General features: G+C 52.3%; 9 protein-coding genes across 9 annotated transcripts; 4 read left to right on the top strand and 5 right to left on the bottom strand.

Annotated features, from left to right (window-relative positions):
• Window positions 1-267: 267 nt before the first annotated feature.
• Window positions 268-1684, top strand: GT037_006954 (26s proteasome subunit p45; the record flags this gene model as incomplete). The annotated part of the gene is made up of 3 exons (XM_038932001.1): window positions 268-362; window positions 412-526; window positions 575-1684. The coding sequence occupies 3 exons, from the start codon at window positions 268-270 to the stop codon at window positions 1682-1684; spliced, it is 1320 nt and encodes a 439-aa protein (XP_038785473.1).
• Window positions 1685-2341: 657 nt separating this feature from the next.
• GT037_006953 (uncharacterized protein) lies at window positions 2342-3490 on the bottom strand (the record flags this gene model as incomplete). Its single annotated transcript, XM_038932000.1, has 1 exon — window positions 2342-3490. The coding sequence occupies one exon, from the start codon at window positions 3488-3490 to the stop codon at window positions 2342-2344; it is 1149 nt and encodes a 382-aa protein (XP_038785472.1).
• Window positions 3491-4290: 800 nt separating this feature from the next.
• Window positions 4291-5333, top strand: GT037_006952 (ribonuclease t2; the record flags this gene model as incomplete). Its single annotated transcript, XM_038931999.1, has 2 exons — window positions 4291-5130; window positions 5190-5333. The coding sequence occupies 2 exons, from the start codon at window positions 4291-4293 to the stop codon at window positions 5331-5333; spliced, it is 984 nt and encodes a 327-aa protein (XP_038785471.1).
• Window positions 5334-5660: 327 nt separating this feature from the next.
• Window positions 5661-9043, bottom strand: GT037_006951 (uncharacterized protein; the record flags this gene model as incomplete). The annotated part of the gene is made up of 2 exons (XM_038931998.1): window positions 5661-8238; window positions 8757-9043. 2 exons carry the CDS (start codon window positions 9041-9043, stop codon window positions 5661-5663), a joined length of 2865 nt encoding a protein of 954 aa, XP_038785470.1.
• Window positions 9044-10346: 1303 nt separating this feature from the next.
• GT037_006950 (rna exonuclease 4) lies at window positions 10347-12737 on the bottom strand (the record flags this gene model as incomplete). The annotated part of the gene is made up of 1 exon (XM_038931997.1): window positions 10347-12737. The coding sequence occupies one exon, from the start codon at window positions 12735-12737 to the stop codon at window positions 10347-10349; it is 2391 nt and encodes a 796-aa protein (XP_038785469.1).
• Window positions 12738-13344: 607 nt separating this feature from the next.
• On the top strand, window positions 13345-14197 carry GT037_006949 (uncharacterized protein; the record flags this gene model as incomplete). Its single annotated transcript, XM_038931996.1, has 2 exons — window positions 13345-13532; window positions 13597-14197. The coding sequence occupies 2 exons, from the start codon at window positions 13345-13347 to the stop codon at window positions 14195-14197; spliced, it is 789 nt and encodes a 262-aa protein (XP_038785468.1).
• Window positions 14198-14628: 431 nt separating this feature from the next.
• On the bottom strand, window positions 14629-15279 carry GT037_006948 (uncharacterized protein; the record flags this gene model as incomplete). The annotated part of the gene is made up of 1 exon (XM_038931995.1): window positions 14629-15279. One exon carries the CDS (start codon window positions 15277-15279, stop codon window positions 14629-14631), a length of 651 nt encoding a protein of 216 aa, XP_038785467.1.
• Window positions 15280-16852: 1573 nt separating this feature from the next.
• On the bottom strand, window positions 16853-18080 carry GT037_006947 (ribulose-phosphate 3-epimerase; the record flags this gene model as incomplete). The annotated part of the gene is made up of 3 exons (XM_038931994.1): window positions 16853-17119; window positions 17539-17925; window positions 17976-18080. The coding sequence occupies 3 exons, from the start codon at window positions 18078-18080 to the stop codon at window positions 16853-16855; spliced, it is 759 nt and encodes a 252-aa protein (XP_038785466.1).
• A 1187-nt stretch (window positions 18081-19267) lies between these two features.
• On the top strand, window positions 19268-21931 carry GT037_006946 (uncharacterized protein; the record flags this gene model as incomplete). The annotated part of the gene is made up of 1 exon (XM_038931993.1): window positions 19268-21931. One exon carries the CDS (start codon window positions 19268-19270, stop codon window positions 21929-21931), a length of 2664 nt encoding a protein of 887 aa, XP_038785465.1.
• Between the last annotated feature and the right edge of the window lie 14 nt (window positions 21932-21945).

Genomic DNA, 21945 nt, shown 5'->3' with positions numbered 1-21945 from the left:
AAGTTGTGGTGCCTGGACGCGAACTGACAATATTTCGAGAACGCGATAGACGTAGCGCACGGCCAATCCACAAGCTCCGACTCGCCGGGCCATTGCCGCATCACAGCTACACCTTCACCCATTACACAACAACCAACCCCATACACTCTCCCGAACCACCGCATCTGCTCCGCCTGTCGCTTCCACCTGGATTCATTCGCACCTCCACCACACGCATAGTCCCAACACCATCCTGGTCGCCTGACAGTCGCCGCCTACACCGTCACCATGCCTTCAGCCACAGGCCAGTCCTGGGAGAAGTACCAGAAGAACTTCGCTGACGACGAGGTTGAGGAGAAGAAGATCACACCCCTGACTGACGAGTAAGAGGCGACAAGACAGCAACGTAAACATGGGCTAATGACGTGATAGGGACATCCAGGTGTTGAAGACATACGGAGCGGCACCCTATGGCGCTGAACTCAAGAAGCTGGAGAAGGAGATCAAAGACAAGCAACAGACGATAAACGAGAAGATTGGCGTCAAAGTATGTGTCCCTCCCAACCCTCCGGCCATGCTCTGCTGACTCGCCCAGGAATCAGATACCGGTCTCGCACCTCCACATCTCTGGGATATCGCCGCCGACCGCCAACGGATGCAAGAAGAGCAACCACTTCAGGTCGCACGATGCACCAAGATAATACAGGACGAGAAGGATTCAGAGAAGAGCAAATATGTCATCAACGTCAAGCAGATCGCCAAGTTCGTCGTCAACCTCGGAGAACGCGTCTCACCCACCGATATCGAGGAGGGCATGCGGGTAGGTGTCGACCGGAACAAATACCAGATCCTGCTTCCCCTACCGCCAAAGATCGACCCTTCGGTTACTATGATGACGGTCGAGGACAAGCCTGATGTCACTTATGGAGATGTCGGAGGTTGCAAAGAGCAGATTGAGAAGCTACGAGAAGTCGTCGAGATGCCGCTGCTGTCACCAGAGCGCTTCGTCAACCTTGGTATCGACCCGCCCAAGGGTGCTCTTCTCTACGGTCCCCCGGGAACCGGAAAGACGCTTTGCGCCCGAGCTGTTGCCAACCGAACCGACGCCACCTTTATCCGAGTCATCGGATCCGAGCTTGTTCAGAAATATGTTGGAGAGGGAGCGAGGATGGTGCGCGAGCTGTTTGAGATGGCGCGAACAAAGAAGGCGTGTATCATCTTCTTCGATGAAATCGATGCTGTTGGTGGCGCTCGTTTCGACGACGGTGCTGGAGGCGACAACGAAGTACAGCGTACTATGTTGGAACTCATTACACAACTTGATGGTTTCGACGCTCGCGGCAACATCAAGGTCATGTTCGCGACCAACAGACCTTCAACCCTCGACCCTGCCCTCATGCGTCCGGGACGTATTGACCGAAAGATCGAGTTCTCGCTACCCGACATGGAAGGTCGTGCCAACATTCTCCGTATCCACGCCAAGAGCATGAGTGTAGAGCGCGACATCCGTTGGGAGCTCATCTCTCGTCTCTGTCCCAACAGCACAGGTGCCGAGTTGAGGAGTGTAGCTACAGAGGCTGGTATGTTCGCCATCCGCAGTCGCAGAAAGGTTGCCACCGAGAAGGACTTTCTCGCCGCTGTGGACAAGGTGATCAAAGCCAACATGAAGTTCAACAGCACTGCAGTGTACGCTCAGTACAATTAAGAGGTGGCCTACATGCAATACAACTAGACGGCGCCATTTGCGGTCTGTCGAGAGTTGTTTATGTATATGCATTAGAAGGTATTACTGGCTTTGTATGAGTAGTCATGATGGTACTTTTCCTCCGCCATGAGGATAGACATAATGCATTTTTCGAATCACTTTCATCTGTTCCATGCACCATGAACAGAACCACCGTATACAATAGAAAACTTGAACGGGTATAGAAACAACATGCCCTAGTTTGCCGCCTGCGTTAGCTTCTCAGAAGAAACTCTAGAAGGTCTAATAGCATTGTAGACTTCTAGATTCTCTATCTATGTCTAGAAGCTCTTAATACGCTTTATTGTAGCAGGTATAAGTACTTTGCTCTGTATACAGCTGCATATAGTAAAGCCAGATGAGTGTTTGGGAACACACTTCTACTGCGATACAATACAGTGTAAGTCGACAGCGTTGTGCCTCCGTCTTATCACCAGCACGTCCATAATATCAATAGTGTTTTGTTCCGAAGAGATATTCAGTTTCCCTCTTTAATGTAGTGGAACCCATTTCAAGGTTGAGACCAAATGAGCGCAAGGGGCACAAGGTGGTATATTAAGAAATCCGAGTAAGAGAAGTTCGAAGAAGCACACAGTTACCGTACCAAGTCGCGCATTGCTACACCACGACCGTTCCGCCGATGTCACAGAGGTCCACATCGACTCCCCACCTTAAACCGTCCGCCTCTGCACCCTTCCGCCAGCGTTCAGGCGGCTCAGTAACCGGTTCGTAGTTCGCCGAGTATGCACCACGGAACGTACCAAAGTGCATGCCTATACTCTTCTTACTTTTGACATCCCTATGTATAGCCAAAGAGTCCTGCGGACTAGAGTGTTGACCAGACAAGATAGACCTTGGCTTAAAGCAACCAACAGGCACAAGCGCCAGATCGAAGGGACCGTATAAATTGCCAATTTCTTTAAAAGCCGGACAAGGTGGATGTGGCGCGTTGTGGTGCGAGTATTGGTCGTCAGACAGAACATGACAATACCCCGTGTCTCCGGCGAAAAAGACCTTCTTGCCGGACGAAGAAGGCTCTTTGATGATCCAGCTACACCACAGTGTACCGTCGAAGTTCCAGGGCGTACGCCCAGATCGATGTTGGGCGGGTGTACATATCAGTTCTGCGCCTCCTACACCCTTTTTGAATATTGTTATGCCGTCCCACCAGTCCATCTCCTCGACTTGGTCGGCCTTGATGCCTACGCCGAGCCCTGTTAGGACGGTCTTGACGCCCAAAGCGCAGAAGAAGCGCAAGTCTCCATTCTGCTTCGCATTCAACTTCTTCAGCGTGTCAGAATCGAGGTGGTCGTAGTGGTCGTGGCTTATGCAAACAGCATCGATTTCAGGTAATTCATCGATGGTGCATGGTGGAGGTGTAAAGCGCACGGGGCCGACCATGCCATATGGTCCTACGCGGTCACTCCATACAGGATCGAGAAGGATGCGCATGCCCCTTTGGTTCCCCTCTGAAGCCGTTGTCTCAATCAGGAAACTCGCATGTCCTATCCATGTCGCCTTCAAGCCGTTGGTCGTATTGTTGAAGTCGGGCTTGCGCACTTGAACCAGGCCTAGGCGATCGGCGGGCACTGGGACGAAGTTCTTTGGGGTGCTGAAGCGCGCGCGGAGAGCGGTGATTATGCCGTCGTTCTTGTACGAGGGCCATGGGTTCTTGAAGCTTGTGGGTGGCTTGCCGATGTGATGGCCTGTGGTGTAGGCATCTGGCCTATGTGGCGGTAACGCAGTTATGGAGGACGAGGGAGGCATTCTCGCTGTCCTGTAGTGCCTAAAAAATGGCGCGGGGTTAGGAAGGGCTTGAGGTAGGCGCGCATGGTTGTGTGTCGTGTCGCTGATGCAATGACGACCAAGGGCTGATGTGGAGGCGGAGATAGCGAACGCCCACCGGAGCGCGAGTTGGCCCGTTATGCCGTTGGAGGCGCTGCTGGGGTTTCGAGCATGTAGGGCAGCGCTGAGAAGCCTCCAGGTCGTCTACCGACGCTTTCACTGTCCTTTGAGCAATGTCGATGCAGCCGTCGCCTTGGATGCGCCTTTGGTTGTGGGGCGTCAACGAGCAGGTCCAACCAAGCCAGCCCCTGTTACCCACGTTCTGTCCCAGCCATCCTTCGATATGCAATTCCCAACTCTTGCTGCATCGGCCAACAGAAGCCGTCATTGTGGCTGACTCTACCCACCAATCTCATATCTCAACGCGCACCTCCACCATCATGCATGGCCTCGGAGACTGCTCAAGTGGGTACAAGCACCACGGCGCGGCATGCGTAGCCTTGTTCTCTTATCTACCAATGGGACCGACACGTGAGCGCGTCTAGCTTACATGCAGGTACTGTGAATCTTTCGCTCATCGCCGCCGTCGGAGCTCTAACCAGAAGCCTGGGAAATGTACCTTCTGCATATGGTAAGGACCGACTGGGGCTGCAGCGGCCTGGGTAGGCCGTGGCCAAATTTTTGGGGACCTTTATAGATGGCCGGCTTCCCAGCATCATCGAGTTTCCCATCGCAGTATACCTCTTCTCCAATTTGTCTTGTAGCTCCAAAGTCAAGATAACATGAAGGCTGCTTTTTCCAAGGCCGGAGCTGCGGCTCTGCTTGCGACTACGACAAATGCACAGCTCTATCCCAACCAAAGTCCCCTGAACCACACATGCCAGCTACAAGAGCCATTGCTGTCTTGCCCTTCGCAAGACCCGTCCATTGTCGATTCCTGCTGTGTCGAGACTTTTGGTGGACTTGTGCTAAGCACTCAATTCTGGAACACGTACACCGGTCGCGAGTCTGAAGGCCAACTCTTGCCCACCGACACATGGACCCTCCATGGTCTATGGCCGGATTTCTGTAACGGTAGTTATACGCAATACTGCGACTTGAGCCGCCAATACGATCCTATTCCCAGCCCGAACACCACCAACAGTCTACCAAATGGAACATTTGTTCCCCCATATAACGGCTCCAACATCGGCACCTTCCTCGAGCCGTTTGGTCGCTTCGACCTACTCGAATACATGAACACTTATTGGATCGCATGGCAGCAAGACAATCCAGGTTTCTGGGGCCACGAGTTCTCCAAGCACGCAACCTGCTTTTCTACCTTCAACGTTCCCTGCTACGGTCCGCAGTACCGCGAGCACGAAGATGTTGTTGACTTCTTCGAGACAGCTATCAAGTACTACAAGAGGTTCCCGACTTTCGATTGGCTTGCCGCCAAGGATATCACACCCTCAAACTCAACCACCTACTCTTACTCTGATCTCGTCAACGTGCTGTATGAGCAGCATGGTGGCATTCCCTTCTTGGGTTGCTCTGGTCCTAGGTACAATGCGACAGAGGCTGGAAAGAACACGACTGACAGGGGTTACACTATCCTGAGCGAGGTTTGGTACTACGAGCATGTAAGTATTCCATTGAACAAGTATCCGTCGATTTGGAATCGTTGCTAATGTACGTACAGGTCTATGGTCGCCCCCAGGAAGGCAACGCTATTCCTGTCAATGCTTCCGCTAGCTACCTCACCAACTGCGCTACCACGGAAGGCGCAATTCACTACCCAGAGAGGACTAACGGGTCAGAGAAGGCTCCTGTAATCCCGTTCTAAGAACACGTACAGTGTTCAAAATGTATTCTAGCGATTATCCAAAGATATGTAATTAGAGACAATCTCACTAGCACGTCGATTCAAGTTTGGGATTCGCCTTTACGATATGTATGAGAATCGGCAGTTAGTCTCGCATATATGCACATAGATGAGATCAATGTCTGTGACGTGACGCTGGCTAGAGGCATGGGTATCTCCGTACTGGAATTGATCAGGTATTGGAAGAGCTTCTTTGGGTGAGGGAATGCTACTGGTGAGCCAATGGTTAATATACAATGCCAAAGAAATAAAATTTATGGCTCCAACCTTTATCGTAGTCCCATCTCGCTACTGAGTCTGGGTAGATCCCGCTCCAATCGTAACCGAGCTATCGACGGCCTGCGTCTTTAGAACAGTCTGTGAAGGAGCTTGGGTGCTACTATTCTCCTGCATAGTCGCATCCTGAGTCTGAACTTCTGACTGCACACCACCTCTGACATGACTACTGCTCTCATCAGATGTCTGACGCTCATCGTCCGCATGATCCTCAGCTCCATCCATATCTACGTCTGCGTCTTGCTCTTGCGGACTTCGCGTCCTAGAAATTCTGTTCCGGTCGACTTGCTCCTTCTTGATCTGAGTCGCCGTCCTCGTTGCCGGACCACTGTTCCGCGATCGTGGATGCGCGGTATGATCACGATTCTCTTCAAAAACTTGACGTGTATAGTCTTGTTTCCTTCGCGCTGCGTCGATACCGTCAGGAAACATCTTACCCATTATTGCGTTGTGTTTATCGGTCGCGCTTGGGTCGGCAACGTAGCCACTTGGGCTTGGTGTGTCTGGTGCCTGTGCCGAAATCGCGTATTGGGGGTTGGTAGGCGTGAAGCTCGAGCCTGTAGGTGAGTGACTTGCTTGACCGTCTTTGCGCTCGTGTACTTTGCGGAGATTAGCTGCAGAAGATTGCGAACGCATATCTGGCCGGCCGTCTTTGCGTATCAACACGCCATCTGCGTTCCTAATGGGTTTGGTGCGCGTCTTCTTTCCCGACCCATATGGGTCGCCGGGCGATCCAAAGCTCATAGCGCCCGTCACACCTTGTAGACCTAGACTGCTAGCACGGTCGCTGGTTGCGTAGCCGCCACGACCACCGCCACCACTGCCGCGGCGTGCAATGCCTCCACGTCCTGGTTGCCCTACGTGATTGTAGTATCCAGCCGGACTGGTCTGCGAATCGGGAACACCTTGCCAATCATCCCTTTCCCATTCGGGTGTTCCGAGTGTACTGTGGAGCTGGGCTGGCATACTCTTTCTACCTCTACCGCCCCGGCTTCCAGAACCTCCGCTACCACGTGGACGCCCACGCGGTCGATGCTCGATCGTGCGCTGAGACTCAGGTTGCCAACTGGCGTCCGAAGGACCATCTTGTGTGGCGTATGGGACGTGGTACGATTGTTGCGATTGCGATCCATGCGTTGATTCGGGAACAGTTTGCTGAGACGGTATGATATGCGCAGGTGTTTGGAAGCGGTGATCTGTCATAGGCGTTTGCTGTGAAGATGTGTAGCCCGAAGTACCATCGTCCACTAGTCTCTGCCTTTTGGTAGGTTCGGGCGCATGAACATTGCTTCCCTGCGGAGTCTCGACGCCATTCTGATGAGTCCGTTTCACACCTGCATTAACAGTAGCCCATCCACTAGCCTGGCTACTTGTAGGCTGAACACCCGGTGTGGCAGCCGTTGTCGAAGGAGCTCCGAATGAAGACTGTTGAGACTGACCATTGGATATGGGCTGAGATGCTCCGTTAATCGGCGTCAATGTTGGTGTACTTTGGTGTGATGTAGCGGCGGTAGGAGCAGGTTGCGAAGGCTGTGCCACTGATACTTGTGGCGTCCGATACATAGACGGCGGTGCTTGTGAAGGCTCGGGTGCGGCGCGCTCTTCGAGTCGATAGATTTTATCCTTCATGATTTCGACATGGAGCTTCAAGTTGTCTAGGTCACTCGTCTTATGCGACACTTCATTCAACTGCCGCGCGAGAAGCTCCATTGCTGAACTTTGAGCCGCAAAAGACGGGGCCGCAGGAGGCACAGCCGAATTAGCTGACTGTCTCTGCATCCGACTTGCCTGTAACTCATGGTTAATGGATTCCATCGTATGGCGGATGCCCTGCATCTCGCCCTGGAGCCTCGTAGCCAGCATCTCGATTCTTTGGATATCGGCACTTTGTCGAATGAACTTGGCCTGAAATTCTCTGATTGTTTCTTCCATTGCTCCAACCGCCTCCTGGCCAATTCTTATGTCGCGAGTGTGCGCAGCTAAGGCACCACTATTTTGAGACATCTGCGTCTGTAGACGCGCCATAGCGTCTATACCGACATCCTGTGGTGAACGAGGGTAGTGATGGCCGTTTGTTTGAGGTTTTTCTATAGTAGACCGGTCTTGAGGCGTCAGTGTTGGAGCTTCAAACTGACCGCTCGTTGAGTCAACGTCAGGTCTTCCACGAGACCCACGAGCCCCTTGATTATGAGATGAAGAAGACTGCAGTGAACCTTTTGTCGTGTCTTTCGTCACGATGTATGGAGAATCTTGTATCGAAGGGGAGTGCCTCGACGGTGGTGCGATTACTGACTGCCTGCTGCCTTCGATAGGCTGCAACGGTTGCTGTTGTAATATGTCACGATCCTGAGATTGCTGGTACCGACCGCGAAATTGATCTGCATGCTCCACAGATGGTGCACGCGAGTCGATCTCCATGGCCTCGGCCGACAATGCGTTTGGTGTTGCAACTGACGAGGACGGACTGGGTGTATCTTCATTCGCTAACAAATCCGATGAGGTGTCGATCTCAGGTTCGACCACAACGAATTGATTTGATGCTATTTCGCATTGCAATTCAATGCGACCCAGCTTGAAGAAGTCTCGTCCACTGTAGCGAATCGTATGTCAGCCATCATGCTGATGAATGCCGATGACTTTCACCATGAAAATTGGGAATAAGTATGCAAGAACATGCAGAAACTTGCAACATCTATGGGTAATGTCACTTACCGAAAAGATCCCTTTCCTGCCGGTGCAGTGATAACAGTAAACCCGATTGCTATCTTGTGACAACTAGAGTGGGGACAAGACAAAGGCTGAATGGTACTGGTACGAAGTCAGTCCAGAAGCCTTGGGGAGTTTGAAGGAACAACAACACGGAATGCGGGATGCAGAACGCGGGCGGACCGGTTTGATAGATGTTAATCTATACTATGAAAAGATTTGGTACGACTAGCGTGGGTACGCTTAAAGGTAGAAACTTAAAATACCGTGTAACCCGTTGCAGCCGGGATAAGCCCACTCATGTGTTAAGAGTTTGTTGATAGCCGGTCAAGGGTATATGAGGGAAAGATGCGGCAAACAGATGCGAAGAGAAGATCAACGTGAGGATTGGATTGAGCTTACCATCCTGCTAATTCGGTGCCCTTTGACGCCGGTTTTAATTTGCCCATGGGTTGCAAGGTAGAACTGTAAGAGCCCAGAAGCGCGGGGACGTAGTAGCTACCGGTGACCTTGTACCAGGAGTTGTAAAAGTCTCCTACGTTGTTCTTGCAATTCTTACAGAATGCTTTGGCCGCACGATTGACTGGCGGCGAACGTGCAGATGCTTCATCAGCACTTTCCGCAACCTCAACTGCCAGCGGCTGAGCCATGGATGATTGGAGTTCATGTGTTCCCCTGTCTGGATTCATCTCACCAGTGCCGGATCGCCTGGAGCCCGCCGTGGACACAGCCCATTGACTCAGTTGTGCCTTGCGAAGAACTGCAAGTGAGGGGAGATGCTGCACGAAGAGTCTAGATAGCAACGACTAAAAGTCTGGCGATGGAATGTGTACCCAGGTAAGCAGGACTATCGGTTTTCTGGTACGCGACGAATGTATGCGTTCCAATCCAGGATACCGTTTCAGCAAGCGCAGTGAGATTGGAAGCGAAGAGGAAGAGAATGGTATGACCCAACAAAAAATAGGCGGTTGCGGCGGAGGAGGAACCCTGAAAGTCGAGAGCTAGTTCAGAGGGAGGAAAGGGCAAGTGAAATAATTAGCAGGAGTTATTCCATGATTAGCCATGCATGAGTCCGAGTGGAGTTAGCGTGCCTCGCTATCAATTTAGATGGCTCTATTGCGAAAAAGCCCTGAAGCCGTCTCGTGTCGCAAGCTCAACACGCTAGCTCAACACGCTAGCTGTTCCATCTCGTGCGAGTGCGGTCCTGAGCTTTCCAGCTGTGGTTTCCTGTTGTCGACGGAGTGCCGACTTGTACAGGCATGGGCTTGTGTTACTGCATATCAATTATTGGTAGGTATCATCGATTGGGCAGTTTACTCATCCCGGACCACGCGCCGGCTATGTTTATTGCTATCAAATTGCGACGATTACAAGTGCCAAGTCCGGTCCCCGGCATGGGCCAATAAGCATAAATACCTAGGTAAGTCGAGGATAATACAGTATCCGGGGCTATATGGGCGCCCACGTTTATATGCGCGACCATGTCTGGCTAGACTATTTGTCCTGACTGCGGTCCATGGCTTCGTCAGCGGCATTGTCCTAAATGGTACGGTAGCTGCCATGATACCGGAACGATCGCCGCCCGAAATAAGTACACTTCGAGGCAGCCATTATTACCCGCAGGCAGAAATGGATTATGCTTTTATAGAGTTGAATTTCCACAGTCTTCGCCCCGATGGGAGGCGGCGAAAAGCTTTGCACTAATTTAACTTCAAGCAAGGGGAGCGCGGACAGGGATGTTGATTGATGTCATGCAGTACCTACGCCCTTGGCACGATAGTAATCCGCCTTTAATGCTTTCTACCGATAATTGCAAAACACAATGCATGTTCTAGAAAGTGCTCAACCTCTAAAACCGTGCATCTTGATGATCGCATTACACGCCACACTGTCTGAAGGTATCCGTTAAGCGATACGCGCCTGAACACCGCGTAGTACGACACGCTGCGTTGCACGTCGTACGCGCATGCGCGATGCATTGATCTTCTTGCTTTACTTGACAACGATAAATCCTACGCCGTTGCGAGCCTCTTGACAGGCTCTCGAAAGAGCCTGCACCTCCGTATCCGTCCATTTGACACTAAGGTTGTCCCAATTCTTGGTAGCGTATTCGCGACGATACTGCTGTTGCATTGCTTGCAAGCGACGAATCTCTCGAGGATCGCCTGTCCCACTGTACACAATAAAGGCCGTGCAGCGTGGCAAAGCGTCGTATATCTGCCCAATGCGCTCAATGGTCTTGGAGACGGCATCGCCGAGCTCTGATCCACGAACTTCCACGTCTACGTCTTCACCATCCTTCAGAAGACCCAGTCGTTGCAAAGCGTTTTGTCGGATGAGCTCAACGTCGGCTGTCTTCGCGTCGTCCCACCAACCCCTTGCAAGCTCTAGTTCGCGCAGGCGTCCCCAGACAAAGTCAATCTTGTCTGTAGTACCATCCTTGCCTTCAGCTTGACCTTTTAATGTACGATCAATAGCTTCTACTACTTCTGCATCCGTCTTGCAGCCTATAGAAACTTGAGCTTGACCACCATGACCTCTGTTCGGATCCCCCCAGTCGATGACAGCTCCCGCACGATGTGCGTCGTTGGATTTCGGTCGCAAGGAACGATCCATCCTCTTGAAAATGGACTCCGCGTTTGTGTCGCCTGATCCCCAGCGCGGGCCCTTTTCACACTTTTGTTTGACTAGATCGAGACATGTCCGAGCATCTTCTACACTGTCGTGGCCTGATGATCCTTTCTGAACCTCGCGCTTGAGATATTTTTGCGCGAGCCACTTCAGCGACTGCTTGTATGGTGGTCCACGGGGGTGCGGGTACAGGATGCCTGTGTCGATGATAAAGGGATGGGTCAGTTTGAGTGCGTTGAGGTCGGAATTTAGCGAGTGTCCCACGAGAATCGTACGTGGTGTGATCAGTTCCAATAGCTCCTTCTGGATGTCCGCGAGAGTGGTTGTGACATCTTGAAGCATGGCTGCTGTAATACCAGACCACTGGGTCAGGTAATCCTTAATGGTGACATCTGGCTTGACAAGCTTGTCGAGAGCCGTGCTGCCATCCCAGTTCAATAAACTGATGCGTGTGAGTACAAGCTGGTCATTCTCAGCTTTGCACATCTCACAGTCGACGGATATGATGTGTCTTCCAGCGGTCAGGCTCCCTTGTTCAATGTCCCTCTCGGGCACATCACCTTCCTCTAAAGTGGCGACCCTAGTATCAACCCAACCATCATCGGCAGTCTGATGGGCCAGTTTCCTTCTTTCGTAGTTGGCCTCTTTGGATTCTGAGGTTGTGAACATAGCTGGATGCAGTACGTATTCGTTTTCTTGTTGTTCCATAAGGGAGGCCATGTACTCGGTAATGCGAGTGCGCTTGTTCTCCCAATGCTTTGAATTCTGCGGCGTGGGACCTTTGTGGTTCCCAGTCTTCTTCATCTGCTTCTCTTCTTGAGTCTTGGGGATTTGTGAGGTTAGCATGGTATGAATGGGTGAATGCACCCTCATGTATTGGTTGTTGCGATGCTCTCCTATCGCCTTGATAGGCCACACATGCTCAAAGATGTCAGCGAGAGGCTTCAGTGATGCAGGTAATTTGTCCGCCTTGAGACTAGCCGGATAGAAGTCATCACGCGAAACGTTCAGCCGTTTGGGCTTTGCATCCCTTTCGGTTGTTGACGCTGCGGCAGAAGGTTCAGGCTGTGGTGCGGTATCCAAAGCAACATCGCCGTTGAACATACCCAGGTCTAATCCCGGAACCATGAGCATTACGACCTGTTGGATGTTTGCACGGCTGCGTACAGAAACCCACTGCGGCGCATTACCATCCGCAAGCAGGTAGAGCACCAAGGACTGCAAGTCTGTGATCTTCACGTGCGAATTGAGACGGGCATGATGTGAATGCTCAATGGCCGGATAGCTCCTTTGCAGCTTGCGCTCTTTCCTACGTTCCTCCCTCGTCATGTTCTTACTTGCCTGTTCAGAGCCAGCTTTGTATGTGACGAAGGGGTTATCGGCAGGAGAAGCTCGAGTCCCCAGCTGCGCGCCTTTGCCCGCAAACGGGTTGTCGAGAGCAGCATCTTGTTGCGGTGGCGGAGATGACTCCTTCCGCATGCCTTGCCCGTTCGTGTGCTGTGAACGGTCGGGACTGCGAGTTGATGGAGGCGAGTTCGAGGCGCGATGCCTGTTCTGGTCGTCATGTGGGCCGCGTTCCTTCCGTCTCCTCTTCGTTCCGCCGACTACTGTCCAGCCCTCTTCGTCACCATTAGCTGGGGTTGTGGTCGCATCGTCGGGTTGCGCTTCGCCGCGCATGTGCGCCAATGTCGCACCGAGGCCAACATCGGCAGGAGGTCGCTCGTCGCGATCGCCGCGCTTTCGTTTCGCCATCTCAAAGCTCATGCGACCTGCGTGAGACGATTTGGTGAGTGCGAAGTTGTTGTGTGGAGAAGCTCAGGAAAATGTTCGGAGATCCGCCGCATGGATACGCGCTAGCGAAGGCCCATGGAAAGCTTAAGTTTCGTCACATGTCATCTCCCTGCTTCATCATCTACTTTCGAATCCCACGACACGAGTATTCTTCCGTGTTTACCATATCTTCTCCTCGTTTGCCACGATATCCTCTCTGCAACGGCTTTTAGTACGATTCGTTGCGACCTTCATGTATCCCGTCTTGACACCTACCACTATCTGAACATTAGGCCCTGAAGACGACGACACGTACCTTGTCTTAGGAAAGGGGATTGTGCTCGAGTCCACAATTGTTCCAACGCACAATATCACAAAGTCATCGCTCGAGGACATAGAAGTGAGCTGTGACGGTGAAAATGGCAGTGAAGTGAACAAGCTCCGGCAGTTCCTAACAGCCGTTGAGCACAAGTAGAGTGATTGGTGAAGTGAATGGCAGATCGAATCATATCTCCGATACTTAACTAATGAAGGCGAAACAATAAATCTCCACTCCGCGCACCTTTATACTCTACCCTTTGCCCACTTCATGAGACCTTACCCGAGACCCTTGGGGCTTGCTCGAATCCAGAGCTCACCCCACCCCAATGGGATAGCAAACATGCAACGATCCCCAGGTCACTCTAATTCGGCCTCCATAATGGTAACCAAGAACAAATTCATTGAAAAACTGCAGCCGACCAAATGCAGCATCTGTCTCGAGGATTACAACAGCGAGTAAGAAACACTTTCAAAATTGCCTGTCTTCACCACCGTAGTATACTGACAGAGCCTTTCCTAGTCATGTGCCGGTCGAGCTTCCATGCAGCCACATATTCGGCGGCCACTGCATCGTTGAACAGACGGAAAGTAGGATGCCAAACAACAACCGGTGCCCGCTCTGCCGACACGAGCTGTTTGAACAAGAGGACTTCCATTCATTCGACAACACCTTCTACAGCAGTGACGAAGCGCTGGTTGAATTCAATGATTACGGCGACTCAACAGATGAGGACGCGAGAGAACTTGAGGAGCAACAAAATCGACAGATGCTTGCTGCGCCTCTGAATACTCAGCTGGCACATCGTACACAACTCACGAGCAGTATTTCTCTGGCTGGAATCACTAGCGCGCCAAGAACGCAGCGTAATAGTCGTTATCAGGAGTTTAGGGTGCATGCTGACCGAATACGCGAATTGAGGAGGGCGCCCAGTCCAAAATCACTCAGATGCACAAAAATATACACCGAGGTCGAAGAAGAATCAGATTCGGGATCTGATGAGTATGAGTACGAATCAGAAGAAATCGACTCTGCAGATGAACGTGAGGAGAGGCGCGCCTACAAACTCCTACCAGGCGAATACGACACAACCCTACCTGACCAGTCTTCTGCATCACACTAATCATGGATGTTAATTTGGGGATTGGTGTCAGATTTGATGTTGGACCGTGGTCTTGTGCCTACTACTGGCACCATTGAGTGACATGGGTGATTTGGGGAACTAATAGCAGCAACGGGCGTTTCAACAAGGTTTGCCTAACATCAATGCTATGTCTGATTGATGGAAACCAGTCGAGGTTATGTGCAGGTTGCATGTCTTCAGCTCTCAGGTTTCTGACTTGTCTAGCATAGAGAATGAAAATCATGCCAAATTGTACAAATTCGTTCTATTTGTGATGTATGTACAGGTAAACGAGCGTAAAAGCTAAACAAGAAGATTGAATGAAACCACAGCAGACCACAAGACAACATTGACCACCTTACTTTGTCGCGGCACGCCCCTCGATCCTCTGTCGAATCGCCTCACAGATATATTCCCCTCTTTGGACTCGCTCACGCACGAACGATCGAGGTAGAGAAACCGCTAGGAGCGGGACCAGTGGGAATGCCGGACGGGCGAGGAGCATAAGTCGGCATAGCTCCAGAAGGACGAGGTCCACGAGACATTCCAGAGGGACGGGCGCCTGTAGGACGGGCACCATGAGGAGGCATGGCGCCGGAAGGTATGCCAGTAGGACGGGAATGAGGACCATGAGGAGGCTTAGAACCAGACGGTATACCAGAGGGCTCTCCGGACTCTTGACGCTTCTCTACGCCAGTAGGAACGGTGGACAAGGATCCAGTTGGCTCGGGCAAATTGCTACCATGTCCGCCGTGGCCGCCGTGGCCGCCATGCATACCACCAGTAGGGCGAGCCATACCGCTCGGGAAGCCGGAAGGCATACCAGTACCAAAAGGAACTCCGCTATCATGTGCGTGTTGAGCTTGAGCTACACCGCTGGGACGAGGTCCACGATGGCCATGTCCACCATGCATGTGGTCGGATGGCTGAGCGGCGCCACTGGGGAAAGCTCCAGAAGGCATTCCAGTTCCCATAGGAGGCATGCCGGAGGGGAGGTTGCTGGGGAGTTCGCCGTTGAAAGATTGAGCACAGCTGAAACCGGTGACGGCGAGTGCGAAAGCGAGACGGGAGAATGCGACCATCTTGAAAACTTTGTATATTGCAAGATGATTTCTGTAGTGGTGTTGGTGTACTGCTTGTTGAAGTGAAGGCACGCGGTGCTAATGAGTGTAAAGTGAATGGAAGCACACAGTGCTGTTGAAACGAAGCTGCAAAGAGAAAAGTGCGAGTAGTGAAAATGAAAGTTGCTGGGTGGTTGATGAGAGAAGCAGCGCAGGACATCTTTATACTGAAGTTGCTCCTCTCTGAACCTCAACAACATGACACGGCTCGGATACCATGACGCAGCGTTAAGATGCTTCTGGTTCAGAATTACCCTGAAGCCACGTATGTGGCTGCGAGGTCAAGGGGGTTGTCATTTACTTGACGCCTGCCATTTGACTCCTGGCTCGAGATCTTCTCACAGTGGGTTATCTGAGGGAGAACCGTCAATCAGCTTAGTTCGTTTGTGGACTAGGGATGTTACGTCGTGAGCGCTGTGGTTTGGTTCCATGGCGCGGCCTAGACAACATGAAACGCGGAATGACCCGTGAGCTTACGTACCATAGCTCAACATTGACTTTTAGCATTAGGCGGTGTCCGTACTAGATGACGACTGTCCAGCTTACCAGCTATTGTTCGTTCCATTTGATGAACGCAACATGAGCAGATCAGCACACATAGAAGCCCCATTGCTCAGCTGGGATGATTTGTTTAGTCACAAATTTAGTCCGGCCCAAGACGAGTACCGTGCTATTCAAACAATGATGTGTAGTCCATGACAAGCCGAGGATTTTCAATCCTTGGGGCTTGTCTGCTCAAGCTTAACTTAGTATTTGCGATCCATGGGTCCCCGGGACCCGTAATGACCGCCATGGTACGTTCTGTACCATGGACTTGTTTGTTTGAAACATGACTTCCGCTGTCTCGTAGCCGCACTTCATCTCCATATCGCGATAGCAATGGAAGAACGTTCTAGCGGAGCATGTTTCGATACAATGCCAAGACCTGGTTGATGACGCGGCTCGTGTTGTCATTTTTGAGTGGCAGCTTCAAGGCAAGCAACGCAAAGGAGACGAAGATGAATTTTGGCCAAATGACGTTGTTCTCGAGTTTTCTTCTTCATCGAGAGCAAGGAATCAAGTGATCACACCACTACTGGTCGTTGTGCGATGGGAGCTGCGCCTTGTCAGAATTAGCATGCCTAGCAGCAGAACTCAGACATCAGAACTTACGGTACTGATTCTCACCAGGCTATCATGTGGTGAAAAAAGGCCAGCCTTGTCAGTGCCATCTGCCGAATCATCTACCTTTGTGGACATTGAGCCATGTACGAGCTAGGAGTTGGTTTTGGACGTAGAACTTAGCCGGTATGTTGTGTAACATCGCGACGACGCATGTCAGCAGTTGTGCAGATATGATGCGAACTTCCACTCGATATGGCTGAACACCGCTTGTTCACTCGGCATTTCGCGCCAGATGAGTATCCATTTCCCGCTCTCAGCTGTCGTCTATTTTTTCTACACCTATATCGTAAGCCTCTAATACTTCTATTTGTACATACGCTCATCCACATTCATCGTCAGCATTTACGCTTGGTCCGGATCATTGGCGTTTCTATAGTTTTCCTCTCCTGCCATCGACTGCTTCCCTGAGCTTCTTGATCACGTCGCCAGGGTCTGAAGCACCGAAAACAGCACTGCCAGCAACAATGACATTAGCGCCGGCATCAGCGGCTTGATCGATAGTCTTTTCGCTCAGGCCTCCGTCGACCTCGATGTGCATCTCTGGGTACTTTTGGCGAAGGGCGGTTACCTTGGGCAGCTCGGATGCCATGAAAGACTGTCCACCGAAGCCAGGTTCTACAGTCATAACTAAAACCATCTGCAAAAGTCAGCACTAGACTTTCAACGCATGTGACCTAGGCGATGCAAGTCTTGAATATCGAGGTTATTGATCCTGCGGGAGCAGCCAGCGGCGTGGGCGGGTAGGTGCCGACGTGCAACCTTGGGGACGGCCGGATGGCCAGGTGGCCAATGGACGGACAGTCGATTGGGCAACATGGGGCAGGCTTCTCGAAAGGGCGCCAAGGTCAAGACTGATTGACAGCGGGCGTTGCGGAAGTTGGCATGCCTAAGCGCCGCCACTGGGTGCCGCCCACGCCCCAACAAGGTCAGCCCTACCCAGCCTCGCTTTGCTCGACCACTTCCGAGGCCTCTCTAACCACCATATAGCGCGTGCGGCCCTTTGGTGATATCGATTGCGGTGATGAAAGCATGATGGTGCAGGGGTGATGAACTCACATCAGGAACCTCGTCCTTATTTGGGTTCTCTAGTATCTCCCACAGTACGTCGACCGGTGTGCTTGGCTTGATGGCAATGCCGGCCTGCATGCCCTCGTTATGGATGAATTTTACCAGCTCCTTGGGGGATGTCTTCTGGTCCGACTTGCCACTGGGCGAGTCTGCAGCGGTTGACGAGACGGCGGCTTCGTAGTGGAAGCAGTACAGGTCGCAGCCAGCCTTTTTGAAGTCGCGCACCCACCTCTTGGGCTCGGCAATCATCATGTGGCAGTCAAATGTTCCCTTGCCATGTGCAGTCGTCGGTCGATCGACGTGTGAGCGAATCTTGGTTACGACGGGCGCGCCAAAGGTCATGTTGGGCACGAAATGGCCGTCCATGATGTCGACCTGCACGTGTCAGTTGCGTGCGCCAGAGTCCGAAACTCACTCTCGCGTACGTGAAGCCAGTCGGCGCCTTGGGAGATTGTATCGGAGCATGCCTTGCCCAACGCTCCGAAGTCTGCCGAAAGAATCGACGGCGCGATGATGGCAGGCGGTGACATGACAGGCGGTTCTAGTGAGCGTGCGGTGTGTATAGGTGACTTGGTGGAGCGCCAATGGTAGGTATTGGGTGGATGTGGAGATTGCTAGTGTGACGGAGCTCACGATAGCTTTTTGGTGTTGACGGCATCAACAGCGTCACGCCTGCCCCTCCACCCATGCCCCGCTGCTGCTTGGCATGCCTCACCTCTGTTCTTGTTCATGCAAACCTCCCAACTCACCACTGCACGTTTCGAATCAACAGCGTTTCCCACATGGGGCCGTCCATGCTCTAGACTGAATGAGACCTGGGCTATTGTTGTACCTCACTGATCGACAACCGCATCGCGGGTCGCGTGTCTGTACTCGCTACACGGCCGCAACGAGCTCCGGCACTACGGCCGTGTCTTTCCATCTCATATGGCGCGGCATGACTACATGACAGCCTTTCGATCAGCCACAACCACAGCCTCGCGTACGGTCCAAGGCCGTGAGACAATATCTAGCCCCGCAACAAAAATCGATTTCGACGAGGCACTATTGGGCGAGTATGCAGTACAACGCCGCTGCGTCTTGTCATTGGTCACGCATGCAGAACGCGAGCACTGCAAATAGCACAGCCCGGCGCTTACATACCAAACACCCAACCACGCCATGCAGCGCAACGTTTCTCTAGCCCAAAGCTTCTAGCGCAGGGTAGATGCCTTGCTGGCCATAAACTTGCGTTGGCCAATCATGACATGTCCGTCGTCTTCGCCATGTCGTGGCCGTCCTTGAGCCGCTACCGCCTCTCCACCTAGACTCGGCTCTCTATGCGAGTGGACGGCCAACTGGCAGTGTAGCTCGGACGAATGCCACAGTAACGCTAGCACAGAGGCACTCGACGAGTAGGCGTCTACGCATGATATATCCTCTGACCATCGCGCTCGCGCCGCATCTATTCTCCTTCTGCCATTCACTTCTAGCCCTTCTCCGAGTCCCTTCTTCCGCTAAGTCTTCGTTGATCGAAGCAATTCCATTTTTACCAGTAAGCTGTTGACCAGCGCAATTTTGGGCTCTTGCTCATCTTAATATCGCTTCTATTCGGCTCCCTGTACTTCTGTATTTGGATCCCTACCACCCTCGCCGCATTTCCACCTACTCGGATTTTCAAAGGTATCTTTAGTAATACTAGCACGCAGCGGTGCTCACGTCACCGCAATATACCATCATGCCAGAGATGCTTGAGCCCGCAGTATACCATCCTGCGAGCCTTGGCACAATGGCCAACTCTCATCATGGCTTGTCTCCGCTGGACCAGAGACAGTCACTTAATGCCCCCGAAGACGAGTCTACAATATCCTCCTACTACTTCGAGCCAAGATATTCGACTTCTTCGACATACCTGCCCAGTGCTGTATCACCTTCTAGTATTGACGACTTCCCTACACCCAAGGCACGCTTATTCGATATGACCCCGCAGCCATCGCCACGCTTTCCTGTTCACTCGGCTACATATCCCCCAGTAAATCGGGCGAGTCGTGCTGACAGCGACTTCGACTCCCTTTACGACATTACCGATGACGAGGCTGAGGTACCTCTTCATGCATCCGCGTCGGTCAAGAAGCTCGCGACCCAGCCAAGGCAGAGACGCTACCCATCGATCGTTATCCCCTCGCCATCTGCATGGCCGACCATTGAGAAGTTGAAGAGTGCAAACTCGGCGATGCCCGTTACTCCATCGCTGGTTCTGACCCCCTCTCGTCGCTTCCTTGACATGATCGACTCGCACAACCTTCATGTTCCTGCGCACTCAGCTGCCCCCTCCTTGGATGGCAGCCTCACATCAGAAGAGATGGACAAACTCAGCTGCCCTGCTACTCCAATCTCGCAACGCAGACGTGGATCCATCTCCAGTACCGACTCATGGGGCCCTGTGCAACTTGACTTGCAGGCCATGGAGACCCTTCAGCACCTAGGCAATTCACCATCGACAGAGCAATACGAGGAACCTGAGCAACAACAGCCTCATCCGGTTGAGTCCAGAGGCGAGATGCAAGAAGTACCCCGACCAAGTCTTGGCTTGAGCATTCCGTCAACAATATTCGGAAATGGATCCACTGGTAGTACACCGATTTCCGCTCTCTCAGTCCCTTCTCCCGGTGGTTTCTTCTCGTCGCTTCAATCAACCGCTCGTCACACCTGGAGTATTCCCAAGCGACAAGAGTCGATACCAAACACCTCTACTGCCGAGAGGTTTTACAACCTTCCATGGGAGAAGGAGAGCCGAAGGAATACCTCTCCGCACCCTGTGCCAGCTGTACCAGCTCTTCCGCCGCGAAATTCGACCCTTGCCGGATCCACTCTTGATGGTTTCGATGAGCCCTTGTCGACATCACGCCCAGTACTTCTCAGTAGCCCGACAGATGAGAACGTTGAGATCAAAGAGATCAACCCCAGCAAGACAATCTTTCAATACGATGAGAACTATAATGCCGGAGGTACTGCTAACCTTGAGATGACTGGCCGGTGGTTGGAGGAACAAGACGAGTTGCAAGCTGCTCTTAGAGACATGAATGACATGAGCTCTCCTAGTCTCTCAAGTGGCGCGCACAGCCGCGGCAACTCAGTTGAGAAAGCCGTGGTCAAGAAGTCGGTCAAGTTTGCGGATGAGCCTGCTAAGTCTCCGGTGAAGGAATCAACCGATGAGCCTATCGTTACTTACGTCCAAGGCCTTGAGTATCTTCGTTCCCGGTGTCAAAAGAAGGATACTTTTATCCACCGCCAGACTCGTGCTGAGGCCATGCACGTACAACGCCGTTGCAGTCCTTTGGCGCATCGCGATCAGCTCCTGGGCAAGTTTGAGCTTTGTCAGCCAGATCGTCCAGCGCCTCCGCGTCCTGTTTCTGAGTTCTTCGTCAACGATCCGACTGTTTTAAAGGAGAGGATTGCACGTGCACAGATGGAGCGTCAAGCGCTCGACCAGATGCTGCCTATTCATTGGGTTTTACAAGCCCAGAAGCAACTCAACGGTGGCAAACTCCTCAGCAAGCCTGCAGTCCGATGCATCACTCGCGCTAGCGCTCCGCGCGTCCTCGATGTTGGTGGTATTGCTACCAATGATTGGGCATGGGATGTTGCATACGATTACCCCTACGCCAAGGTGATTACCGTCTACACCGCTGGCAACAACAAGTCTTCCAACGTCAAGGGTCCAGACAATCACAAGCACCTCACTGTTCCTAACCTGTGGACTCTCCCATTCCCTTCTGGTCACTTCGATGTCGTCTCTGCGCGTACACTATACGAGCTTCTCAAGACCAGCAAACCCGTCGGTAAGTCATCAGATGAATACGACCTGTGCTTGAAGGAGTGCTACCGCTGTCTCAAGCCTGGTGGCATCCTTGACTTCAGCCTCATGGATGCCGATGTTGTCCATGCTGGCCGTAATGCTCAAGCCATGAGTGTCGAGTTCGGCTTCAACCTCAAGACACGCGGCTACGATGCGCAGCCCACCAAGACGTTTCTTCCGCGCATCTCAAAAGCGGGCTTTAGGGACGTACAAAGAGCGTGGATGCTCCTTCCCATGGGCAAGACGGCAGCAAACTGGCGCGACACACTTGCTGTTGGCGCCGAGCCAAAGCATCAAGAGCGTCGCATCACAGAAGACGGCGAAATTGAGCTCGAAGATGCACCAGTGTTTGGTACTACGATGGATGCGGCAATGTTGACGGGTGTAGTAGGAAGCTGGGCATGGGAAAGGTGGTTGCTTAGGTTGCAAATGGAGATGGGCAAGGATGAGGAGAAGCTACTGGAAGGTGTTGTCAACGTGCTAGAAGAGGGCGCACAAGGCCATGCTGGATGGCGAACATTGAACGGCTGGGCGAGGAAGTGATGGAGAGGAGAGGA

The sequence above is a fragment of the Alternaria burnsii genome (assembly GCF_013036055.1).
Source record: "Alternaria burnsii strain CBS107.38 chromosome Unknown 731, whole genome shotgun sequence".
In the NCBI taxonomy this organism is placed as follows: domain Eukaryota; kingdom Fungi; phylum Ascomycota; class Dothideomycetes; order Pleosporales; family Pleosporaceae; genus Alternaria; species Alternaria burnsii.
The sequence above is the reverse complement of the archived record's forward strand: the minus strand, read 5'-3'. Positions and strand labels throughout refer to the sequence as shown.